At 35.7% G+C, this 22,549-nt stretch overlaps 1 protein-coding gene across 1 annotated transcript in view; it reads right to left on the reverse strand.

Annotated features, from left to right (window-relative positions):
* Nucleotides 1–22,549, reverse strand: part of Ndc80 (NDC80 kinetochore complex component) — a 49,415-nt gene that overhangs the window by 20,140 nt on the left and 6,726 nt on the right. Inside the window, exons 6-11 of the mRNA XM_047526939.1 lie at nucleotides 22,393–22,495; nucleotides 15,742–15,831; nucleotides 13,383–13,476; nucleotides 12,004–12,110; nucleotides 10,980–11,124; nucleotides 1,974–2,179 (exon numbers count right to left, since the gene is read on the reverse strand). Of these exons, the coding sequence (XP_047382895.1) occupies nucleotides 1,974–2,179; nucleotides 10,980–11,124; nucleotides 12,004–12,110; nucleotides 13,383–13,476; nucleotides 15,742–15,831; nucleotides 22,393–22,495 (745 nt within the window). The remainder of the gene's footprint in view (nucleotides 1–1,973; nucleotides 2,180–10,979; nucleotides 11,125–12,003; nucleotides 12,111–13,382; nucleotides 13,477–15,741; nucleotides 15,832–22,392; nucleotides 22,496–22,549) is intronic.

The following is a 22,549-nucleotide window of genomic DNA, read 5'->3' on the forward strand; positions in this document are numbered from 1 at the left end:
ACAAAAAGCCCCAGATTCATTTGCATTATGTCTATAATGCTGTTTATAAATGTGACCAAATAGAAACTAGTGTTGCCCTTCTTAGGCAAAACTAAGCTGCTCTGCTTAAACAATTTTTTCATGTGATAAATAAGTGTAATAAATATTGTACTAAGGAAAGTACTGGAGGTAACAGGATTAAAAAAATAATTATTTTTGGAACAAAAATCAGACGTTAAATTTTTCTCAGAGAAGTTTAGATTTTCGAACTACATCTACAAATAAGCAAACATTACAAATGAAAATGAAAGGATGAAAAACTTTAAAGCAAAACAAAACTCTGAAACTCTCTAGTCTCTATTTTTCTCCACTAAAAAAAAAAAAAAAAAAAAAAAAGACCTCTAAGCCCATGTGTTCTTTTCTTTTCTTTTTCTTAAAAAAAGGTAACTACAGAACTAATCCATAGGCTACATTTAAAAGTAAGAGTAAAGAGGGCATGGAAATTAAGTGTGGTAGGAGTAGTGAAGATTGCCTACAAAAATAAGAGCAGAGTTTCATTATCTAGAAATTCATATGGTCAGAAAGTTCACTTTATCAACCATGTTGGCTAAATTATTGAAGTACTATCTATAAAATTAAACTTAGGCTGAATAATTTGGTTCTTTTATGCTGAAGTCCAGATCCATATCTATAATCGTCTGTAATGTCCTGGATGCCCCATGTAAACATGTCCATCCCCATTCCTGACTAACTTCTTCCTTCTCTTCCATTCCCAAATGAGTGGTACTATTACTCACCTGTGCAAGCTAGACACATGGCTGCTCCCCCGCAACTTCACCCATCTCACTTACCACACCTCCTAAGTAGTTATAATCCACCGGCTTCTTGGAATCTCTATTAGCATTATCTAAATTTAGCTTATAGTCTCTCCCTAGATTACTGCTACAGATCCTTATCTGTTTTGTTCCCTTTCAACACATTTTTCACATTGCCAAAAATAACATCCTTCTTAAAAGGTGATCATACCTGTTCATAATTTTTTAAGTTCTTAGAGCTTTCAGGATAATGTCCAAACTTGTAAAGTACATGAGAAGCTTATACATTAGGCTGTTTACTCTGAGCTTTCCCCACATATTCCTTTTTTGCTAATCCATGCAAAAAAAGAGTTGCTATGTTAACTCTTTCTTATACTTCCTAATTCAGTTTGAAATGTTATCTCCTAAAGAGATAACATCCATTTCCTTCATCCATTTCCCCACATCAGGTACACTAAATCTGGGTTAGTGTGCTTCCTCAGTACCTTGTGCAAATATCTATTAGAATCTGATCTCATAGTAGAAAATATAAACTAGGTTGGAAGTTTTTTCTTTCTTTCTTTTTGGCAGTACTGCATGGGGGATAGAAACCAGGGGAACTCTACCACTGAACTATAACTCCATTAATTTTTATTTTGTTTTGGGACAGGGTCTTGCTAAGTTGCTGAGGCTAGACTCAAACTTTTTATAGCTCTACCTCAGTCTTCTGAGAGGCTAGGATTATAGGCATTTGCCACTATGCTGGGCTGGGTTGGATGTTTCTTGATGGAAGAGTCTTTACATTTTTATCTTTTATTTTCTTTATGGTCCGCAGAGTAAGTGGCACATAGTGGTTGTTACAGAAATGTATGAAGAGTGAATAGGTAAATGAAAAGGGACTCATTTCCTCCTCTACAGATGAGGAGATGGGATTTATGAAAATTATTTCATAGTCTTAAGGAGTATTTTGCTTATTTCTGGTTCACTGTTATAAAATAATTTACCTTAAATATGACTGTGAGAAAGTGAAGTGTTGCTGAATTGACATAAAGGAATGAGTGTTTTACTCATGCTAAATGTCAATGTCAGACAATTTTAACTCTTTAGCCAATTTATTCTACCCACTGAGTTCTTCTTAATTGGGATGGATCTTTACAAAGGTCAGTTCTATGTGTTGCCACTGAAAACGGTATGACTTACCGCCTCTTTGCCTCTGGCGTATTTTAACTCTTCATTCCATAACTGCTGTTGTTCAGCTTCCAGCTCCTTGGTTAATTTATTAATGGTCTGCTGCAATTCATTTTTTTCATGATTTATTCTCTCTATGTCTGCAACTGAGTACTTCTGGTTATCAATGATATTTAGTAGTCGTGCATTCTCCTGTTTTACTGTTTCACATTCTAGTTCTGGATTGGAGAAAAACAAACTTTTAAATTCTTCAATTTCTACAAAAAAACAGATGACATGATCTAACAGGACCAATGTCTAACTATACAAGTTATATGCACACATACTTCTGCTTCTTTTGGCTAATTTTGGTCTCACTTCGCTAATAACATCTTAGAGATAATATAATTAAAGTTCTATGTTAGTATCTTATTTCTCCATTGTCTTACCATGGTTTTCAGAAAGCAGTATATGAAAAAACTATACCTCAATACATAATAATTACAGTTAAGAATCCTTACACTTAAGAGGGGTAGTCTGTCTCTTAATGTTCATTTAAATGCTTTCAATATGTGATTCTTTGAATATCCAGAAAAACCACATCCACAAACATAAAAACACTTTCATTAAAAGTTTTTATTTAAATAGATCAGTGTTTTCCAACCTCCTGTGACTCATGCCTTACATAGAATACGATAATATTTTTATAACAGTTTGGGAAAAATGGAAGAGGATGACTGAGTGACGAGAAGCATCCTGAGTGCTGAGAGGATTAATAGATAAACTTATTTATGTTTTTGGTACCAGAGATTAAACCCAGGAGCCTTAACCACCAAGTCACATTCCCAGTCCTTTTTATTTTTTTGACACAGGGTGGTGCTAAGTTCTTGCTAAGTTGCAGGGCCTTGCTAGGTTGCTGAAGCTAGTTTTGAACTGGTGATCCTCCTGCTTCAGCCGCCTGAGCTGCTGGGATTACAGGTGTGGGACACCACGTCCGGCTCAAGATTATTATAACCTATCTGAAGCCCCAAGCCCAATATTTGGGAAGTTATCTGAGCTTAAAATAAATTAATGTTCATTTAGGTTAAACACTATGCATTTATTACAAATATCTGTTCAAAAATATGTTTAGCGTTTAAATATGTCCTTTATAGTCTTGGCCACTAATGGCTTTAAATAATCAAGAATGTTAAAATATTCATAAGAATCAAGATATCTTGAGATTGCTCACAGGTGCCTATCATTTGCCATTTGCCTGCCTCTTGTCTGTCCATCGCCTGCCTTTCTCCTACCCATCACTCACACCCGAGGTTTACCTGTCATCTGACAGCAGCCAGCAGACCGACCCCAGACCACCAGTAGAGAGCCAGCTGCCTGCTGTTGCCTGGCCGTCCACTGTCATAGTATCTATAGGTCTGGTTACATGTGGCTGCTGCCATTTTGAGAAAACTGCCAGGACCCGTAGGACCCCTGGCCGGACTGACCGAGCCCCTCCTCCAAGAACCCTCAGCCCTCCAGTACTCCCTGCCTCCAGTACCCCCAGACTGACTGATTGCTCCCTGCTGCCAGGACCCCTCAACCAGACCGACCACACCCCGTCTCTAGGACTCCTGCCTGATCAACCGCACCCCCACCTCCAGGACCTCTAGCAACCATGCCCTCACCCCAAGCTGCAGCTCCCCATTTGCCAACACATTTGAAAGCCAGAGCGGTCAACTTGGATTATCCTGGAAGCAGCTCTGATTTTTAGGTGGGGCAAATCCCATCCTGAGATGACTGCTAGAGACTGGAAGCTCATTGTCAGGTACCTCTCATGCATCAGGCTACTGAAGACTGGGAGGTTTGAATACTATATGACTGTTATAGTGTAGATTCTTTTTTCCCCTCCTTTTTGAAAATTTTTAAGTTTTTATTTCTTTACTTTTCTTGCTTGATTTTCCTTTTGTTTACCTATTTCCTCAATCTCTTTCTCCCTTTTCTCATGCTAACAACCAACTTCTTTTGATTACACCTTCACTCTTTCTACAATCTAGAACTTCTATATACTCTTTTCTTATCCCATTAACAGCTACATCCCACACATCCTCTTTGTCCCCCATTAGAAACTGCAGACCTTATTGCAAATCTATTTGTTATACTGAAGATAATAATTGAACTCATTCTGTTTATTATGACAATATTGTTAATGTCCTCATAGGGGCTATTTGGTTTAGGGTTGCACATTGTATGCACTGGGCACTGCTAATATTGATCTCTCCCTTAAAGAAAAGGTTTTGGAAACCTATAGGGTCACTATAAGCCTATGGGGGGAAACTGCAATACCCCAGATCTGCACTGGTAGAGGGGAAGAGACATGAACGACATGAAAAAACAAGGGAAGAAAATGATACAAAGAAACCTAGATTCTGTACTAATAGAATCCAGTGACAGCACAGTAGAAGAAATGTCAGAAAAGGAGTCCAGAATATACATAATTAAAATGATTCATGAAGAAAAGTATGAGATAAGAGAGCAAATGCAGGCAATGAACAATAATACCAATAAGCAGTTGAAAGAGCAACTGCAGGAAGCAAAAAATCATTTCAACAAAGTGATATTCTCAAAAACAAACAAACAAAAACCAAATGGAAATCCTTGAAATGAAGGAAACAATAAACCCAAATAAAAAACTCAATGGAAAGCATCACCAACAGACTAGATCACTTGGAAGACAGAACCTCAAACAATGAAGACAAAATATTTAATCTTGGAAATAAAGTTGCCCAAACAGAGAAGATGGTAAGAAACCATAAACAGAACCTCCAAGAACTATGGGACATTAGAAAAGACCAAATTTAAGAATTATCAGGATTGAGGAAGGCACAGAGATACAAAACAAAGGAATGAACAACCTATTCAATGAAATAATATCAGAAAACTTCCCAAACCTGAAGAATGAAATGGAAAATTAAATACAAGAGGCTTACAGAATACCAAATGCACAAAATCACAACAGATCCACACCAAGGCACATTATAATGAAAATGCCTAACATCCAAAATAAAGATAGGATTTTGAAGACTGCAAGAGAAAAGCAACAGATTACATATAGGGGAAACCAAAATGGATATAGCAGATTTCTCAGCCCAGACTCAAAAAGCTAAAAGGGCCTAGAACAATATATTTCAAGCTCTGAATGAACATGGTTGCCAATCAAGAATCCAAAAATCAGATTTGAAGACGAAATAAAATCCTTCCATGATAAACAACAGTTAAAAGAATTTACAAATAGAAAGCCTGCACTATAAAATATTCTCAACAAAATCTTCCAGGAGGAAGACAACAGTGTATGTCAGCAAAGGGAAGAACTACCTTAAAGGAAAAAAAATCAATCAAAGGAGAAACCAAGTCAAGTTAAAAACTAAACATAAACCCAAATGACTTGGAATACATATCATTTCTCAGTAATAACCCTGAAAGTTAATGGCCTAAACTCATCAATCAAAAGACAGATGGGCAGAATGGATTAAAAAGAAAGACCCAACAATATGCTGCCTTTAAGAGACTCGTCTCATAGAAAAAGACATCCACAGACTGAAGGTGAAAGGATGGGAAAAAACCTACCATGCACATGGACTCAGTAAAAAAGTGGGGGTTTCCATCCTTATTTCAGATAAAGTGGACTTCAAGCCAAAGTTAGAAGGGATAAAGAAGGTCATTTCATACTGCTTATTGGAACCATAAATCAGGAAGACAACATAACTTAACAGACATATATAGAATATTCCATTCATCAAGGAGTGAATACACTTTCTTTTCAGCAGCACATGGAACCTTCTTAAAAATAGACCATATGTTATGTCACAAAGCAGTCCTTAGGAAATGCAAAAAAATAGAGATCCTACCTTGTGTTCTATCAGATCATAATGGAATGAAATTAGATATCAATGACAAATAAAAAAAGGGAATTACTCAAACACCTGGATACTAAATAATATGCTACTGAATGAAGAATGGATAACAGAAAACATCAGGGAGGAGATAAAAAAATTCTAAGAGGTAAATGAGAACGACAATACAACATATCAAAATCTCTGGGACACTGTGAAAGCCGTACTAAGAAGAAAATTCATTGCATGGAGTGCATTCAAGAAAAGAATAAAAAGTCAACAACTAAATGACCTAACATACTCTCAAAGCCCTAGAAAAAGAAGAACACCAAAAGTAGTAGAAGGCAGGAAATAATTAAAATCAGAGCTGAAATCAATGAAATTGAACCAGAAGAACCAATTCAAAAAACTGACAAAACAAAAGTTGGTTCTTTGAAAGAGTAAACAAAATAGACAAACCCTTAGCCACACTAACAGAGAGGGAGAGAGAAAACCCAAATTACTAAAATTTGTGATGAAAAAGGAAATATCACGACAGACACCACTGAAATACATAACATAATTAGAAGCTACTTGGAAAATCTATACTCCAACAAAATAGAAAATACTGAAAACACCAAGAAATTTCTAGAGACATATGATCCTCCCAACAGAACCAGGAGGTCATACACTATTTAAACAGATCAATGTCAAGCAATGAAGTAGAAGGAGACATCAAAAGCCTACCAACCAAGAAAAGCCCAGGACCAGATGGGTTCTCAGCCAAGGTCTACAAGATCTTCAAAGAAGAACTCATTCTAATACTTCCCAATGTATTCCAGGAAAGAGAACAGGAGGAAACCCTACCAAACTCATTCTATGAAGCTAATATCATACACAAAATTGACAAAGACACATCAAGGAAAGAAAATTTTAGACCAATATCTCTGATGAATACAGACGCAAAAATCCTTAACAAATTCCTAGCAAACCGCATCCAAAAACATATTAAGAAGATAGTGCACCACAATCTAGTGGGGTTCATCTTGGGAATGCAAGGGTGGTTCAACATCTGGAAATCAATAAATATAATTCATCACATCAATAGACTTAAGGTTAGGAATCATATGGTTATTTCAATTGACTCAGAGAATGTGTTCGACAAAATACAAAATCCCTTCATGGTCAAAACACTAGAAAAAATAGGAATAGTAGGAACATATCTCAACACTGTAAAGGCTCTTTATGCTAAACCCACGGCCAACATCATTCTTAATGGAGAAAAACTGAAACCATTCCCTTTAAAAATGGGAACAAGAGAGGGATGCCCTCTTTCACCATTCTATTCAATTATTGCCTTTGAAATACTAGCCAGAGCAATTAGACAGACTAAAGAAATTAAAGGGATACGAATAGGAAAAGAGGTACTCAAGCTGTCAGTATGTGCTGATGACATGATTCTATATTTACAGGATCCAAAAAACTCCACCAGAAAACTTTTAGACCTCATAAATGAGTTCAGCAAAATAGCAGGATATAAAATCAACACACATAAATGTAAAGCATTTTTATACATAAGCAATGAAACATCTGAATGGGAAATGAGGAAAATAACTCTGTTCGCAATAACCTAAAAAAAAAAAAACAAAAAAAAAACTTGGGAATCAATCTAACCAAAGAAGTGAAAGATCTCTACAATGAAAACTACAGAACATTAAAGAAAGAAATTGAAGAAAAACTAAGAAGATGGAAAGATCTCCCATGTTCTTGGATAGGCAGAATTAATATTATCAAAATGGCCATACTTCCAAAGGAACTATAGAGATTTAATGCAATTCCATTAAAATCCCTATGACATTTTGTATAGAAACAGAAAAAGCAATCATGAAATTCATCTGGAAGAACAAAAGACCCAGAATAGCCAAAGTAATTCTGGGCAGGAAGAGTGATGCAGGAGGTATCAAAATACCAGACTTAAACTCTACTATGGAGCAATAGTAACAAAAATGACATGGTATTGGCACCAAAATAGACAGTTAGATCAATGGTACAGAATAGAAGACACGGAGGCATACCCACATAAGTACAGTTATCTCATACTAGACAAAGGTGCCAAAAATTTACAATGGAGAAAAGAAAAGCCTCTTCAATAAATGGTGCTGGGAAAACTGGAAATTCATATGCAATAAAATGAAATTAAAACCCCTATCTCTCACCCTGTACAAAACTCAACTCAAAATGGATCAAGGATCTAGTAATTAGAGCTGAGACCCTTCACCAAATACAAGAAAAAGTAGGTCCGAATCTCCACGTTGGCTTAGAACCAGACTTCCTTTTAACAAGACCCCCATAATGCAAGAAATAAAAGCAAGAATCAATAAATGGGATAGATTCAAACTAAAAAGTTTTTTCTCAGCACAGGAAACAATCAACAATGTGAAAAGAGAGCCTACAGAGTGGGAGAAAATCTTTTCCACACACACTTCAGACAGAGCACTCATGTCCAAAATTTATAAAGAACTTAAAATACTTTACACCCAAAATACAAAAAACCCAATCAATAAATGGGCAGACATTTCACAGAAGAAGATATACAGGTGATAAACAAATATATGAAAATGCACTCATCATCCCTAGTAATTAGAGAAATGCAAATTAAAACCACCCTAAGTTTCATCTCACTCCAATTAGAATGGTTATTAACAAGAACACAAGCAATAATAAGAGTTGGTGTGGATATAGGGAAAAAAGCACACTCATACATTGCTGGTGGAGTTGCAAATTGGTGCAGTCACTCTGGAAAGCTGTATGGGCCTTCCTCAGAAAGCTTGGAATGGATCTACCATTTGACCTAGCTATCCCACTCCTCGGTTTATACCCAAAGGACTTAAAATCAGCATACTACAGTGATGCAGCCACATCAATGTTCATAGCAGCTCAATTCACAATAGCCAGATTGTGGAAACAACCTAGATGCCGTTCAGTTGACAAATGGATAAAGAAACTGTGGTATATATACAGAATGGAATATTGCTCAGCTATAAAGAAGAATAAAATTATGGCATTTGCTGGTAAATGGATGAATTTGGAAAATATCATGCTAAGCAAAATAGGCCACGCCCACAAAACCGAAGGCCAAATGTTTTCTCTGATAAGTGTATGACAATATATAATGAGAGGTGGTGGCGGGGGGAAGAGAAGAATGAAGGAACTTTGGATGGTGTAGAGGAAAATGGGGTGGGAGGGCGTGGGGGACAGAAAGATAGTAGAATGAAACAGACAGTATTACCCTATATATATGTATGATTACATGAATGGTGTGAGTATACATTGTGTACAACCATAGAAATGAAGAGTTGTACCCCATTTGTGTACAATGAATCAAAATTCTGTCTGTAAAAACAAAAAACGAAAACCAAAACAAAACAGAATCAAGACATCTCAGGTTAATGGTTATAAAATTAATCTCTCAAACTAAAACACTCTGGAATGATGAATGATAACTGAAGTGTTACTTTCTCATCTACTCAGTTTGTAACTATGGAGAAAAAATTCTCATAAGTAAGAAGTATGGCAATTCTCCTGAGTATATGCTAATAAAGAAGATATTAATGTTAGCAAGTATTGACTTAATTACATTCCAAACATTGTTAGAATAAGAAATTAGTCTATGGTTCCTTGTCATGATGGAGAACAAAGGATACTGACTAGGGGTCAGGTGTAAAATACTTAAGAGTGTGTTTAGAGCAAATTAAACATACATAAGCACTGTCATTTGGAAAAAAACAAAACAAAACTGATTTAGCAAATACTCTGTGATAATTACAAGTCTTGACTTGACAGATGATCAATACTCCATAGACTGAGTTAAATCAAAATTCCTGAAGATCATGCACACAACTCCTGTATGGGACAGACTCAATGTATAAAATCCTAAAATAAAATATAAGAAGGGCAATTCCTGAAAAAATAAATAGGATACTTGTCTAAGTATTTACGTTTGAACTGTGGCCCAGTGGTGCTGTGATTTGTAGATACCTTTCTTTGCTCTTCTTCTAGATGCTATTAAGCAATCATGTGTACCAAAGAATTTGCCGATTTTACAATTAAGATGGATATGTGTTTATGAAAACAAGGTTAGAAAGACTCAGGATACAACAAGGTTTCTTTAGTTGTGCTGCTTGCCCAAAATTGTAGCACTTGCAGCTTTTCATCTTATTTTCAGATTTAGCTGCTGAGGTGCTTGCATGGTAGCGAAGGAGAATAAGACTGAGCAGACTAAGTCAGGCAGAGATCAAGAATCTGGCTTATTAATTATAAAGCAGAATAGAATAAATATAGAATACTACTTATAACATCACACACACACACACTCTCACATCAGGCAGCATGTGTTCTTAATGTAGGATCCCTATTGGCTTCAAAGAGTTTGTGCTTGAAAAGGCAGAGGAGGTTGAATGATGGTGACAAAAATATATGAAGTCCTAATCTCTGGAACTTGTACACGTTACCTTATTTGGGAAAATAAAGAGTTTTTGCAGATGTGATTAAGAATACTGAGACTAGCAGACAGCCCTGGATTATGCAGGTGGACCCTAATTATCATAAGCATCCTTGTAAGGTAGAAGCAGAGGGAGACTTCACATAGAAAAGAAAAAAACCTGAATATAGTGGCTCAGGCATATAATCCCAATTCCTTGGGAGGCTGAGGCAGGAGGATAGAAAGTTCAAGGTCAGCCTGGGCAACATAGCAAGACCTCATCTCATCAACTTAAAACAAAACAAAGCAAAAAGGATATACACAGGGATGTATATATGTAAATGTAAATGTAAACCAATGTAAAGATGATGGCAGAGAATCAGATAATTACTTTGTAGTGATGTGGACATAAGTTCAGGACCACTGTCAGCCACCCCAAGCTGGAAGAGGCAAAGAACAGATTCTCCCAAGTCTTTGGAGGAAGTGGTCCTGTTGGTTTTTGGACATGTAACAACTGTAACTATGAAAGACTGAAAAAGTTTTTATTGTTTTAAACCATGAAGTTTGCAGTAATTTGTTACAGTAGCCTCAGGAAACTAACAGAGAAGGCATTTGAGAACCTGGTAACCTACTGTAGAAATTTGCCATAGAAGGAAAAAAGATATAGACAACATAGCTCTTGGCATATATGGGACAAACAGCTATGCTTACCTACTCTAGCAATTTCTTCGTCAAGACCATTTAATTTCTGGTCCAGAATGGCTGAATGAGACTCCAAATTGCTCACGTATGCCTGATATTTCTGAACATCTGCTTGTAAGGAAGTTTTCAACTTTCTTAATGACTCTAGACGGTTCTTTAAGAGAAAAAAATATTAAATTAGTTATTCTCATCAATAATTAGTCCATACTTTATTTTAGAAGAAAAAAATATTATTAAATTTATCTTAGAGAAAGGTTAATTAGCATTCCCTTTCATTTTAGAAGGAGTCAGATGAAAAGAGCATTACATTATTATTACCTACATAAAGAGATGGACTTTTCAATAAGTCAGTTTGGAATAGAAAAAACAAAACAAAAAATCCCCACAAGGGGCCAAAGTGAAAAACACAATCATTTAAAATTTCCTATTTTATAGAACAGCCTGGGTGCTTCACTAGTATTACACAAAATAAAATTAAGATACTAGTATCTTAATTTAGTTTTTAGAAAACACTTAGGATGCAATATGTAAGTCAAATATATCACCATTCCTTTTTTACTCACTACAAAACTCAGGGCTTCTTGTTAATAGTGCTCCCTGGAGGTATATACCATGGGGACTTCAAAAGCTCCTTCTGGTCTTATGTAAAAAGGCAGGAATCTTTCATCATATTCTGAACACCATTAGTCAAAGACTGATAGATCACAGGGGAAAACAAAGCTCCACAGATACCAAACATGTTTTCATTGGGAGTTCATCCTCTGTAAAAAATTTAACATTTAAGAAGCTTACTTTGGCCTGAGCTTGTAGCTCAGTGGTAGAGTGTTTGCCTAGCATGTGTGAGACACTGTTCGATTCTCAGCACCACATAAAAATAAATAAAGATTCATCAACAACTAAAAAGATATTAAAAAAAAATAAGCTTACTTTGTTAGCCCATTCAAAAAATTTCTGATAAAAACAGCTAGTATTCCCTAAGGAGATCAAGAGGCTATAAGAACTGTTAAGGAAGTATATAAACACATTCACTAACCGGTTCTTTTTCTCTCTCTTGTTCCAATCTTGCAATCTGTTCATTCAGTGCTTTGTTTTTTGCTGCTAATGACTCCAGCTTGGAAGCATCTACATTATATAAATCCTCTGGAGACAAAACCCCAAAAAACTTTTTAAGACTCAGTGCACAATATTTTTTGCCAGATTTATACCACTACTCATTCCCTTACTTCCTTCTTACCTCTGCTCAAAACACTAAGTTTTGGCCAGGCTGGCCTTAAACTTGCAATTCTCCTGCTTCAGCTTCTGGGGACTCCACTGTACTTTCTAGTCCCCTTACCCTGCCTGATTTTTCTCCATAGCACTTATGACCATTTGACTTAGAGTTATTCATCTTATTGTCCCCTTCTATTAGAATGTAAGCTCATAGGGGCAAGGATTCTTTTAATCTCTTATTCATTACTCTATCTTTAGTGTCTAAATGATGCCTGACACATAGTAGATAAAATAAAAATTTGAAAGGATAAATTAATTTACATGCTTAATTACATATAAAGTAACTCACTAGACACTTTCTATATTAGATTACTAGGAACTTTCCTCTCTTAAAAAGAAAAAAAAAGCGTCACTTATCTCACTCCCTTTCTCATGTGGAAAAGCCAAAACTGACCTAGTTACTCCTCAGGAAGATACACTCCCAGGAGAACATAAGGGAATGCTTTTTTACATTTTAAGCCACGAGTGGTAAGGTGATATTCTCCTGTTTTGAGTGATTCAGTGGGGTTTTTTTTTTGAGGAATAGCTTCATATATCTTAGATTGATCTAGTCTATCTTCCTCTGACATTTTATATACAAGGCAATTCTAACATAAGGAACAATATAAAATAATATCCCTGGATAATTTTAGAGTTAGCCAGTAAATATTGAATGTCACTGGATTACACTGAACGAAAAAAAATTTCTGGTAACTTTCTGTGAATTTTAAAAGAGACCTTAGGTCTTCAGACTAACTGGTGCTTTAATTTTTCAAATAGTAATGAGGACATAAGAGGGATATTATCTCCTTAGAGAAATAATATTTGTTCATTACCTTCAATGTTGCTGGTAGTGTTTGGTATTTTATTATATTATACTGCCATCTACTCTGAAGCTTTGTCAGAGTGATGAAGTGTTTTGTTGAGTTCACAGTCACTAAGGTGTTATGCCTTAGGATTGACATCAACACCAGGATTCTGGGCTCCTCTACTACTTTACTCCACCAAGGAAACCACAAAGATAAAAATCCGCAGGCATCTAGTACACATTTAAAGTGCGTACCATATAGCTCATGTGAACATTAGACGTGGCAAAATAAGCTACCATGCCAAAAGCATAGGTAAATGACTGAAGGCAAGCACAATGGGAATGAGAACACTTACTCAGCTTTGAGTGCAACTCTGCATTCATCTCTTCAAAGGTGTCAGCACCAGTCATGAAACTCTCATAGCATTTTATGGTATAGTCCAAAAATAGCTGATTGGGTAAAGCAGATTTTAAAAACAAAGTCATGATTCTGTTAGTTTGTTTCACATTTCTAAGTGGAAATTTATTTTGAATAAAAAAGAAGTCAGATATACTAATAGTTATAGAAATTTGTATGAATAAGAGACACTACTTATTTTGTATACACTCAGTATGCAACTTCTAAATGTGAATAAAGAGGTATGAAGATGCATTTCCTATTTTAAAAATGTCTTCAGAATTTTGAGCTCAAACAAGGAAACTTATTAATAAATATAATTCAACAGAAAATGCACAAACTTGATCATCTTAGGAATAACATACCTTAGGAAAATTTAAATGAATTGTCATCATTTAAGTCAATTAAACTGATAGGGTCTAACAGTGAAAGCCAGAAATGTAATTTATAAAGGTTATATTACATTGCAACTTCTGGTAAGTAGAGATCTAAACAGGAAAGTATTAGAATTCTTACTATTTATCTAAAGAGAAAGCAACACTATATTTTGCAGTCTTGGGGTATTCTGGTCCCTGAGAATGAGTATTTTTATTATGAGGCTAAGATGGCTGATCAGAATTTTCCATCGCCTAGATGAAGTAAATATCCCTCCAGACAAAGCAATTCCCTTTGCGCTAATTCTTTGCTTACAAGCAATCTTCTCATTACTTGGTTGATGTGGAAGGGGTACCTTAAATAGGCAGAACAAATATTCCTGTAACTGGAAAGATGTACCATTGATGGTAAAATAATATATTTTCATTCTACTTCAAATCATTTTTGGTAATACTGAATCAGTTTCTTTAAGCTTGGTCAATTTTGATCTTACAGATTAAAAAAAAAATTGAGTTTGCAGACCCACAAAGTTGAGGATCAGAATCTGATAAAGTGTAATCCTGTGAAAATTCTTTATAATTAAAAATACATTTTATAGATTCCAAAATGCTTCTCTATATTTTATCATTTGAAATAATAGCTCAGATGGCAAGAATAACTTTTATTGGTTTAATCTTTTGGATGAATGTCAAGAAATTTAACAGTTAATAGGTGGTAATTATATTTGGGTGAAACTAAGGTACAACTAAATGTATTTGAGCACACATGTTGTAATATGGTAGAACTCTCTCTAGGGTAGGATCAAAGGCTTTCCAGAAGTGGCTCCAGCTGGGATCTCTGCTGAAGTAGTAAAGGCATGTTTATTCTTGCTCAAAAAAAGGGCAGTGATACCACATCAATTGATATATCTTTTTCTTCCTTTCTCAGTAGATGTATCTTTGAACTATTTCCCAGGCAGTAAAAAAAGATGAGACTGGAATTATTTCCACTCTCCTTTGGTGATAAAGACTCCAAAGGATGAAGGTTAAAATTAGAGCACAGAAAGTTTTTCTTCTTAGGGAACTGTGTAATTGATCCTTTATGTATGCTGGGAACACAAATACGTAATCTCAACATTTTAAAATTATTCCTTGGAGCTGGTGTTTATTCCATTTTGATAAATAGATTGGCATATTTTAGGAAATGGCGGAGGGGAGGTTAGTCCCATAGCTTAGGTTTCAGTAAAGTATATAATTCTATAAAAAGCACATATTAGGTTCCAATGAAGTATATGAAACCGATTCAGACTACCTGTTTATCAATTTTATCTCAACCACTTTTGGAAGTGGTGGTAACTCTAAGTGACTAAAAAGTCAAAACAAAAAAGAACCTATGTGTAATATTTTAAGATTCAATTTGTTATGCTTTGAATTAACATCTACATTCAAATAATATTTTGATATCTTCATTCTATAAGACAGAGGAGGAAAAGAAATCTTATATCGATAACATATAACATCCTATGGTTTAATTAAAATCCCCTTGCATTTTTCACTTAGTTAACATTTTCAAGATTCTGTACCTAGTTAATTTTAGGAAATTATAATGTGAATCTCAGAGTAGAACCATTGATAAATAGTTATGAAAATTAATTTTAGAAGGGTTTCTTTTTTGGTTTGATGCTGGAGATTAAACCCAGCGGTACTGAGCTATATTCAAAGTACTTTTTAGTTTTATTTTGAGAAAAGGTCTCATAAAGTTGCTTAAGGTCCTGTACTTGTGATCCTCCTGCCTCAGCCTCCAGAGCTGCTGGGATTGCAGGTGTGTGCCACCATGCCTGGCAATTTTAAGTTTTCTAGGAAGCAAAAAGACAAGTCTACAAAAGAATACATTAATTTCAATAGTGACACATTTAATTAATAATATCAAAGCAACTCATTATAGTTTATGGTAATGTGTAGTACCTTATTATGCATGATTCCGTCTTCAGTTTCTTCTCCCCAGGGCTGTCCATCATCAAATAAAGGTGAGTTTTCTTTCATGGCAGTAAGTATCTAGTAAGCAAATAAATAACATATTAAGTTGATTGAGTAGATGTGAAAAACATGGTTTTCATGTTTGTCAATTTTTGGGGCGATGGGGACTGGGGATTGAATCCAGAGGCACTTTACCATGGAGCCATATTCCCAGTCCTTTTTATTTATTTTTTTATTATTATTTTTTTATGCTTTCTATTGGTCCTTTTTATTTTTTAAGACAGGATCTCACTAAGTTACTTAGGGCTTCACAGAGTTCCAAAGGCTGGCCTAGAACTTGTGATCCTCCTGCCTCAGCCTCCTGTGCTGCTGGGATTACAGATGTGCTCCAACAGCCCCACCTCAAATATGTTTGTTTGTTTGTTTTGGGTACCAGGGATTGAACTCAGGGGCACTCAACCACTGGGACACATCCCCAGCCTTATTTGTATTTTATTTAGAGAAGCATCTCACTGAGTTGCTTAGGGCCTCACTAAGTTGCTGAAGCTGGCTTTGAACTCATCATCCTCCTGCCTCAGCCTCCTGAGCTGCTGGCATTACATGCATGTACCACGATGCCTGACTCAAATTTGTTTTTTTAGTGTCATTTTTAGAAGTTTTTAATTGCATGACTAAAAGTCTCCCCCAACCCAGGAGATCATATTGGATCTTTTTTTTTTTTTTTAATTTTTTTTAGTTGTTGATGGACCTTTTTTTTAAAAAATTATTATTTATATGTGGCACTGAGAATCGAATCCAGTGCTTCACACATGCTAGGCAAGTGCTCTACCACTGAGCTACAACTCCAGTCCTAACTGAATCTTAAAACACAATCCTTCATATTTTAGTAACAAACCCTAGAATTTAGAAAGGATGAGCTCCATATTTAGTTCTTCATAGAGAAAAATATGTGACCTTTATGCTGCTATTAATCTTTTGAGAATAGACACATTTTAATGCAACTCTAAGAATCCAAAACAGAACTGCCACAGAAAAGATGAACTAGTAATTATTTCTTTTGAGTTCAATTTTGGTGCTCAAATCTTACATATAAATATGAACTTTAGAATGAATTTTACACTATAAAATTTCAGAAACACTAGTTGTTTAAATTTGAAAGTAGTAAAAGAAGGAGGAGGTTTCCATTGAAAACAATGAAAAGTTTCTTATCCTGGGACTTACATACAGGATTTTGGGAAGACACTGTCCTTAGCCCACAGTTGCCTGTCCTCCTACCATTTCCCTATTCTAAAGGCACTGAAGACTTTCTGTAGGTCTGTGGTCGATGCTGGGAGCTCTAGCAATTCATTCTTTGTCTTGACTTTCTTTGACAGGGCCTCAGATGACAGTCTGATTTAATGAAGTCTGAGAGACATGTAGGACAGTGCCCAAGAATGGAATTTTTTTACCTTGTCATCAGGATAAAGAAATTTCTTCTGCCTTGTCAAATGTCCTTGTGAAAACTGTTACTACTCTGCAAGGTTCAAGAAGAGCCATACACAGGGACAGAGAGAGTCTCCAGGAACTATAGAAAGTCTCAACTACAAGGACTGTAGTTGAGGAGAAATAGTTGCAACTTGAAATTGTACAGAGATGAAAAGAAATATAGTCAGACATGGTGGTACACATCTGTAATCCAAACAATTTGGGATGCTGAAGCAGGAAGATTATAAGTCTGAGGGTTGGGGATGTAAATCAGGACTAAAGCATAACATCTTAAGGTTTAATTGAAATTTCCTTGCATTCAAGTTGGGTCCCCAGTAAAGCAAATACATCTGAGCCATTTTTTCCAGCTAACAATAGCATTTTACCAAAATAATACCACTTCTCAAGACTGTGAAACTTCAGGGGGAAAGCATGCAGAGGGATCTGAGATAAGTCAGGTTCTGCCCCCTTTGATCACAAAGACTACCAGGGAACTCTTGGGGCACATGGAACTCTCCTATTCATGTTCATCAGTAGAGAAGACAGGGGACTTGTCTAAACTACTGTCACTCAAACTGATTATGTGCCACACTTTGAAAGGAGGCATAATGAGAATGAGAGAAGAAATCAAACTTTATGAAATATAATAAGCAATTTGGGAGTACAGCAAAAGAATAACAAACAATGAACAAACAGAGGTTATCAGGAAACCAGATCAAGAAAAAAAGATTATTCTCAATAGATCCTGCAAAAGCATATGAAAACTTTTAACCATTCCTGGTTAAAGCAGATGAACTTCAACATGAAAATCATTATCTCTATCTGAATACATTAAGTAATGAAACAAAATATTTCATTTGAAGGCAGTATTAGTAATAGAAATTAACTTAGAACAATAGTAGTATGGCAATTCAATAAGGGTAGTAAATATAAGAAATTTAGCAAATAATAACCTTAAAAATACAATTAAAAAAATCTGTTCATCTTAGCAACAAGACATTGGAACAAATGTGACAAGATAACAACAAATTATCAAGATAGAAATGATCCCCCAATATATTTATGAATTCAATGTGATGCCAATGGGAGGAAAAACCATTTTTGGGAATTAAAAAATTAGTTTTAAGAGTGAGGATCTGAGAATAGCTAGATAATTTGTGAAAAGCAGTAAGAATCTGCCTCTACTACATAAAATATATTAGAAAGAGAAAGCAATTAGAATGCTGATGATGCAGGAATAGGAGAAAAGAGAACATATTGAGAATAGCTCCAAACTGTTGGGAAATGATGGGTTATTCAGTAAATGTTATTGAGATATACAAGTGAGTTATTTAAAAAATAATGCTTCCTCTTTCTTAAGCTAAAATAAATTGTAGATGGATTAAGATTTCAAACAACACAAAGCTGGGTGTGTTGGCATGTACCTGTAGTCCAGCTATTTGGGAGGTTGAGGCAGGATCATCACCTGAGCCTTGGACTTTGAGACCAGACTGGGCAACATAGTGAGACTTTGTCTCAAAAAAATGAAATAAACAAACAACAACAACAACAACAACGCAAAGAAGCCATAAAAATACTAGGGAAAAAAAATTGGGGGTATTAGAAAAAAAAAAAAAAAACCACCAGGGAATAAAGGAGGCCTTATCAGGTGTGGCTAAAATTTCTAAGATTAAGTGAGAAAGATAATTGGAAACCTATAGTCTCTCATGGATTCTATGTTGCTCCAGTGTTCAATTTTATCACACTAAGAAAAGCAAGAGAGGAAAGAGGGGATTTTAACCTAAATAATGGGCTTGGAGGCCCCTCAAGAAATCTCTTTTTCTAGCTGGGTACAGTGGCATGTGTCTGCTGCTATCTCAGCAACTCAGGAGACAGGTGGGAAGATCACAAGGTTGAGTGCGCCCTGAGCTGCACTCAAAACTTATTTTGAGGCTCTGTCTCAAAATAAAAATTGTAAAAAGGGCTGAGAATGTATCTTAGTGGTAGAGGGCTTGCCTGGGATGTATGAGGCCCTAGATGAAATTTCAAAGAAGTCCCTCTCCGACCAGTTACAGCAGCTCCTGTACCACTGTGTAGATGTTATCTCATAACCACATAACAAAATCCTAAGATGCTTAGGCAAATAAGGTTGAAGTATTCTAGTGCTAATAGGGGTATCTGATAGTAAGAGTACAGAGGTGGTAACCATGTTCATGGGTATCATGGGGGAGGCAAATGTGTATATACATGTTATATATAAAGTCTAATAATTTGTACTTTATTAATGGGCAATGGTATTGAATTTCTATTCTTTTCTTGACAACTGGTGGTGCTCCATGTACTAGCATGGTTCTTGGGTCAAAATCTATCCACCCACTGCCTACTTACATTTACTAAAGGGCTTTTGATGATTAAGAGAATGTCAGGGGACCATATTGGTTTTAAGAATTCTACTGCTTAGTAGGATGGGTGAACTTAGAAGCTACAAAAGAAAGAGACTATATAAACTAGATAAAAATTCACAATTCTGAACAGTCAAAACACAGCACATAAAATCAAAAGGAAAAAAGAGGGGGAAATATAGACAGGGGCTAATTTCTTTAACTCATGTATTATTATTATTTTTTATAGTACTGGGAATGGACGCCAGGGTCTTGTATATGCTAGGCAAGTACTCTACCACTGAGCTATCCCCCAGCCCTAAATGAATCACTTTTGAACTACACAATGGCATTCTTGGATTGGGTATGGCTCAGTGGCTTACCTAACAAGGCCCTGGATTTGATCCCCAGCACGGCTAAAACAAAACAAATGACAACAACAAAAACAAACAAAATAGTCCAAAATGCAAAGATGAAAAAATTAGTTATCTTCTTTTTGCTTATCATGTTGCCAATTATTAAAAACAATGGGGCTGGGGTATAGGTTAATTATAGAGTGCTTACTTAGAGTGTGTGAGGCCCTAGGTTTAATCCTTGAAACTGGGAAGTGAGTATGTAGGGGGAACCCTAAAAAGAGAATTCGAAGGAATAGCTGGGTATAGTGGGGAGAACTTGTAGTCCCAGCTTCTTGGGAGGCTGAGGTTGGAGGATCATTTGAGCCTAACAGTTCAAGATCAGCCTGGGAAACACACAAGTTCCCATCTCAAACAAAACAAAACCAACCATTGATAAGTTTGCTATACAAGGAGTTCAATACATAAAGTTTCAAATTAATAGCAAAATAATGAAATATAGATCATAAAAGTGCATATAGGCAAATTAAAAGGAATATAAGTGGCAGACCAAGCAAAAATATAAATTGTTTCAAAAAACACATACTAAAAGCAGTGTGGAGATTCCTTAGAAAACTTGGAATGGACCTACCATTTGACCCAGCTATCCCACTCCTCGGCCTATACCCAAAGGACTTAAAATCAGCATACTACAGAGATACAGCCACATCAATGTTCATAGCTGCTCAATTCACAATAGCCAGACTGTGGGACCAACCTAGATGTCCTTCAATTGATGAATGGATAAAGAAACTGTGGTATATATATATATACAATGGAAAATTACTCCGCCATAAAGAATAATAAAATTATGGCATTTGCAGGCAAATGGATTAAATTGGAGAATATCATGCTAAGTGAGATAAGCCAATCTCAAAAATCCAAAAGATGAATGATCTCACTGATAAGCGGATGATGACACATAATGGGGGGTGAGAGGGGAGCAAGAATGGAGGAAGGAGGGACTGTAGAGAGAGAAAAGAGGGGTGGGAGGGGTGGGGGGGAAGGAAAAAATAACAGAATGAATCAAACCTCATTACCCTATGTAAATGTATGATTATGCAAATGGTATGCTGTTACTCCATGTACAAACAGAAACAACATGTATCCCATTTGTTTACAATAAAAATAAATTAAAAAAAAAAAGAGGGGAAAACAAACAAAACAAAACAAAACAAAAAAACCCCAAAAAAACCACATACTAAAACAAGCTATTTTTCAGTTCCAAAATTGGTAGATTTTAAAGCAGTTATGCCTGTGGTGTAGGAAAAGCAGCATATTACACACTGCTGAGGAGTTTTTAAAGTTTCTCAGAGGGAAATTTGTCAATATAAAAAAAAAATATACAGTCATGCATCGCTTAATGATGGGATACATTCTGAGGAATGCATCAATTAATTCTGTCTTTGTGCAAACATCACAGTGTACTTAAATACACCTAGATGGTATAGGTCAATCGCTCGACGTGGCCTCTTGATCCAATCAAGAGACGTGGTAAACCCAAGATGTATGAGGCTGCTGCCATCATAACACGGCACACTGTTTTACAGTAAACATTTTTTTAAATAAGTAGGAATACACTTGAAAGTAACAATAAAAAGTATGGTATAGTAGATACATAATTGAGTAATATGGCTGTTTATTATCAAGTAGTATGTACCATATGTAATGGGTGCTGTACTTCTGACCGGCAGCATAGTAGCTTTGTTTATATCAGCATCACCACAGAAATGTGAGTAATGCTTAACAACAGCTTCGATGTCACTAAGTGATAGAAATTTTTCAGGCCTATGATAGCTTTTCAGGGCTGCTGTCATATATGCCATCTATCACTGACTGATATGTCATTACGTGGCACATGACTGTACATACTTTTTTGCAAAGTAAGAAAGCACTTTTAAGACAATATCCAGGATGGGGGTACAGTTTAGTGGGAGAACACATGTCTAGTATGCCTGAGGCCCAGGCTTCAATTCCCAGCCCCACAAAAACAAAGAAACAAATAAAAAATTATAACTGAAAGAAATGCTTTAAGTTGCCTCTAAGCTGAGAGGTTATGGGGACATCACTCAGTATTTTCTAAAACTTTTTGCAATAAATACTGATTTTAATTTTAAAAGGGGGAAAACTGAATTTCATGAGAGAAAATTAAAGAATCAATATCTTATTGACTCATTTTAATTTAAACTGTAAAACCTCATGAAAATGAATAATCTCTTTGCCAACAAGGAACTTTATCCCCATCACCTCTCATGTTTGTGTTAATAATCTTAGGAACTTATCAAATATACTTTTAAAAATGAAAACCTTGAAGCAGACTTGAGCTAAGTGGCAAAATCAAGATTGGGAGAGAAATAGGAATATCTTTTGGAGAAAAACATCAAACGTTCCTATGTGTACATTTAAAAAGTCAAATCAAATACCTTGATGCAGTCTATTAGCCAAACCAAGGCTGCCACAATGTGAGGCCAGGTGTGAGGGGCTCCCACTGTGTACATGGAACTTTTGGATAGTGCAAAAAGATACCTGTGAAAAATTAGAAAAAAATAAGCTGACATTAATCTAGTAAAAAAAAAAAAA

Source organism: Sciurus carolinensis, chromosome 15 (genome assembly GCF_902686445.1).
Source record: "Sciurus carolinensis chromosome 15, mSciCar1.2, whole genome shotgun sequence".
Taxonomy (NCBI): domain Eukaryota; kingdom Metazoa; phylum Chordata; class Mammalia; order Rodentia; family Sciuridae; genus Sciurus; species Sciurus carolinensis.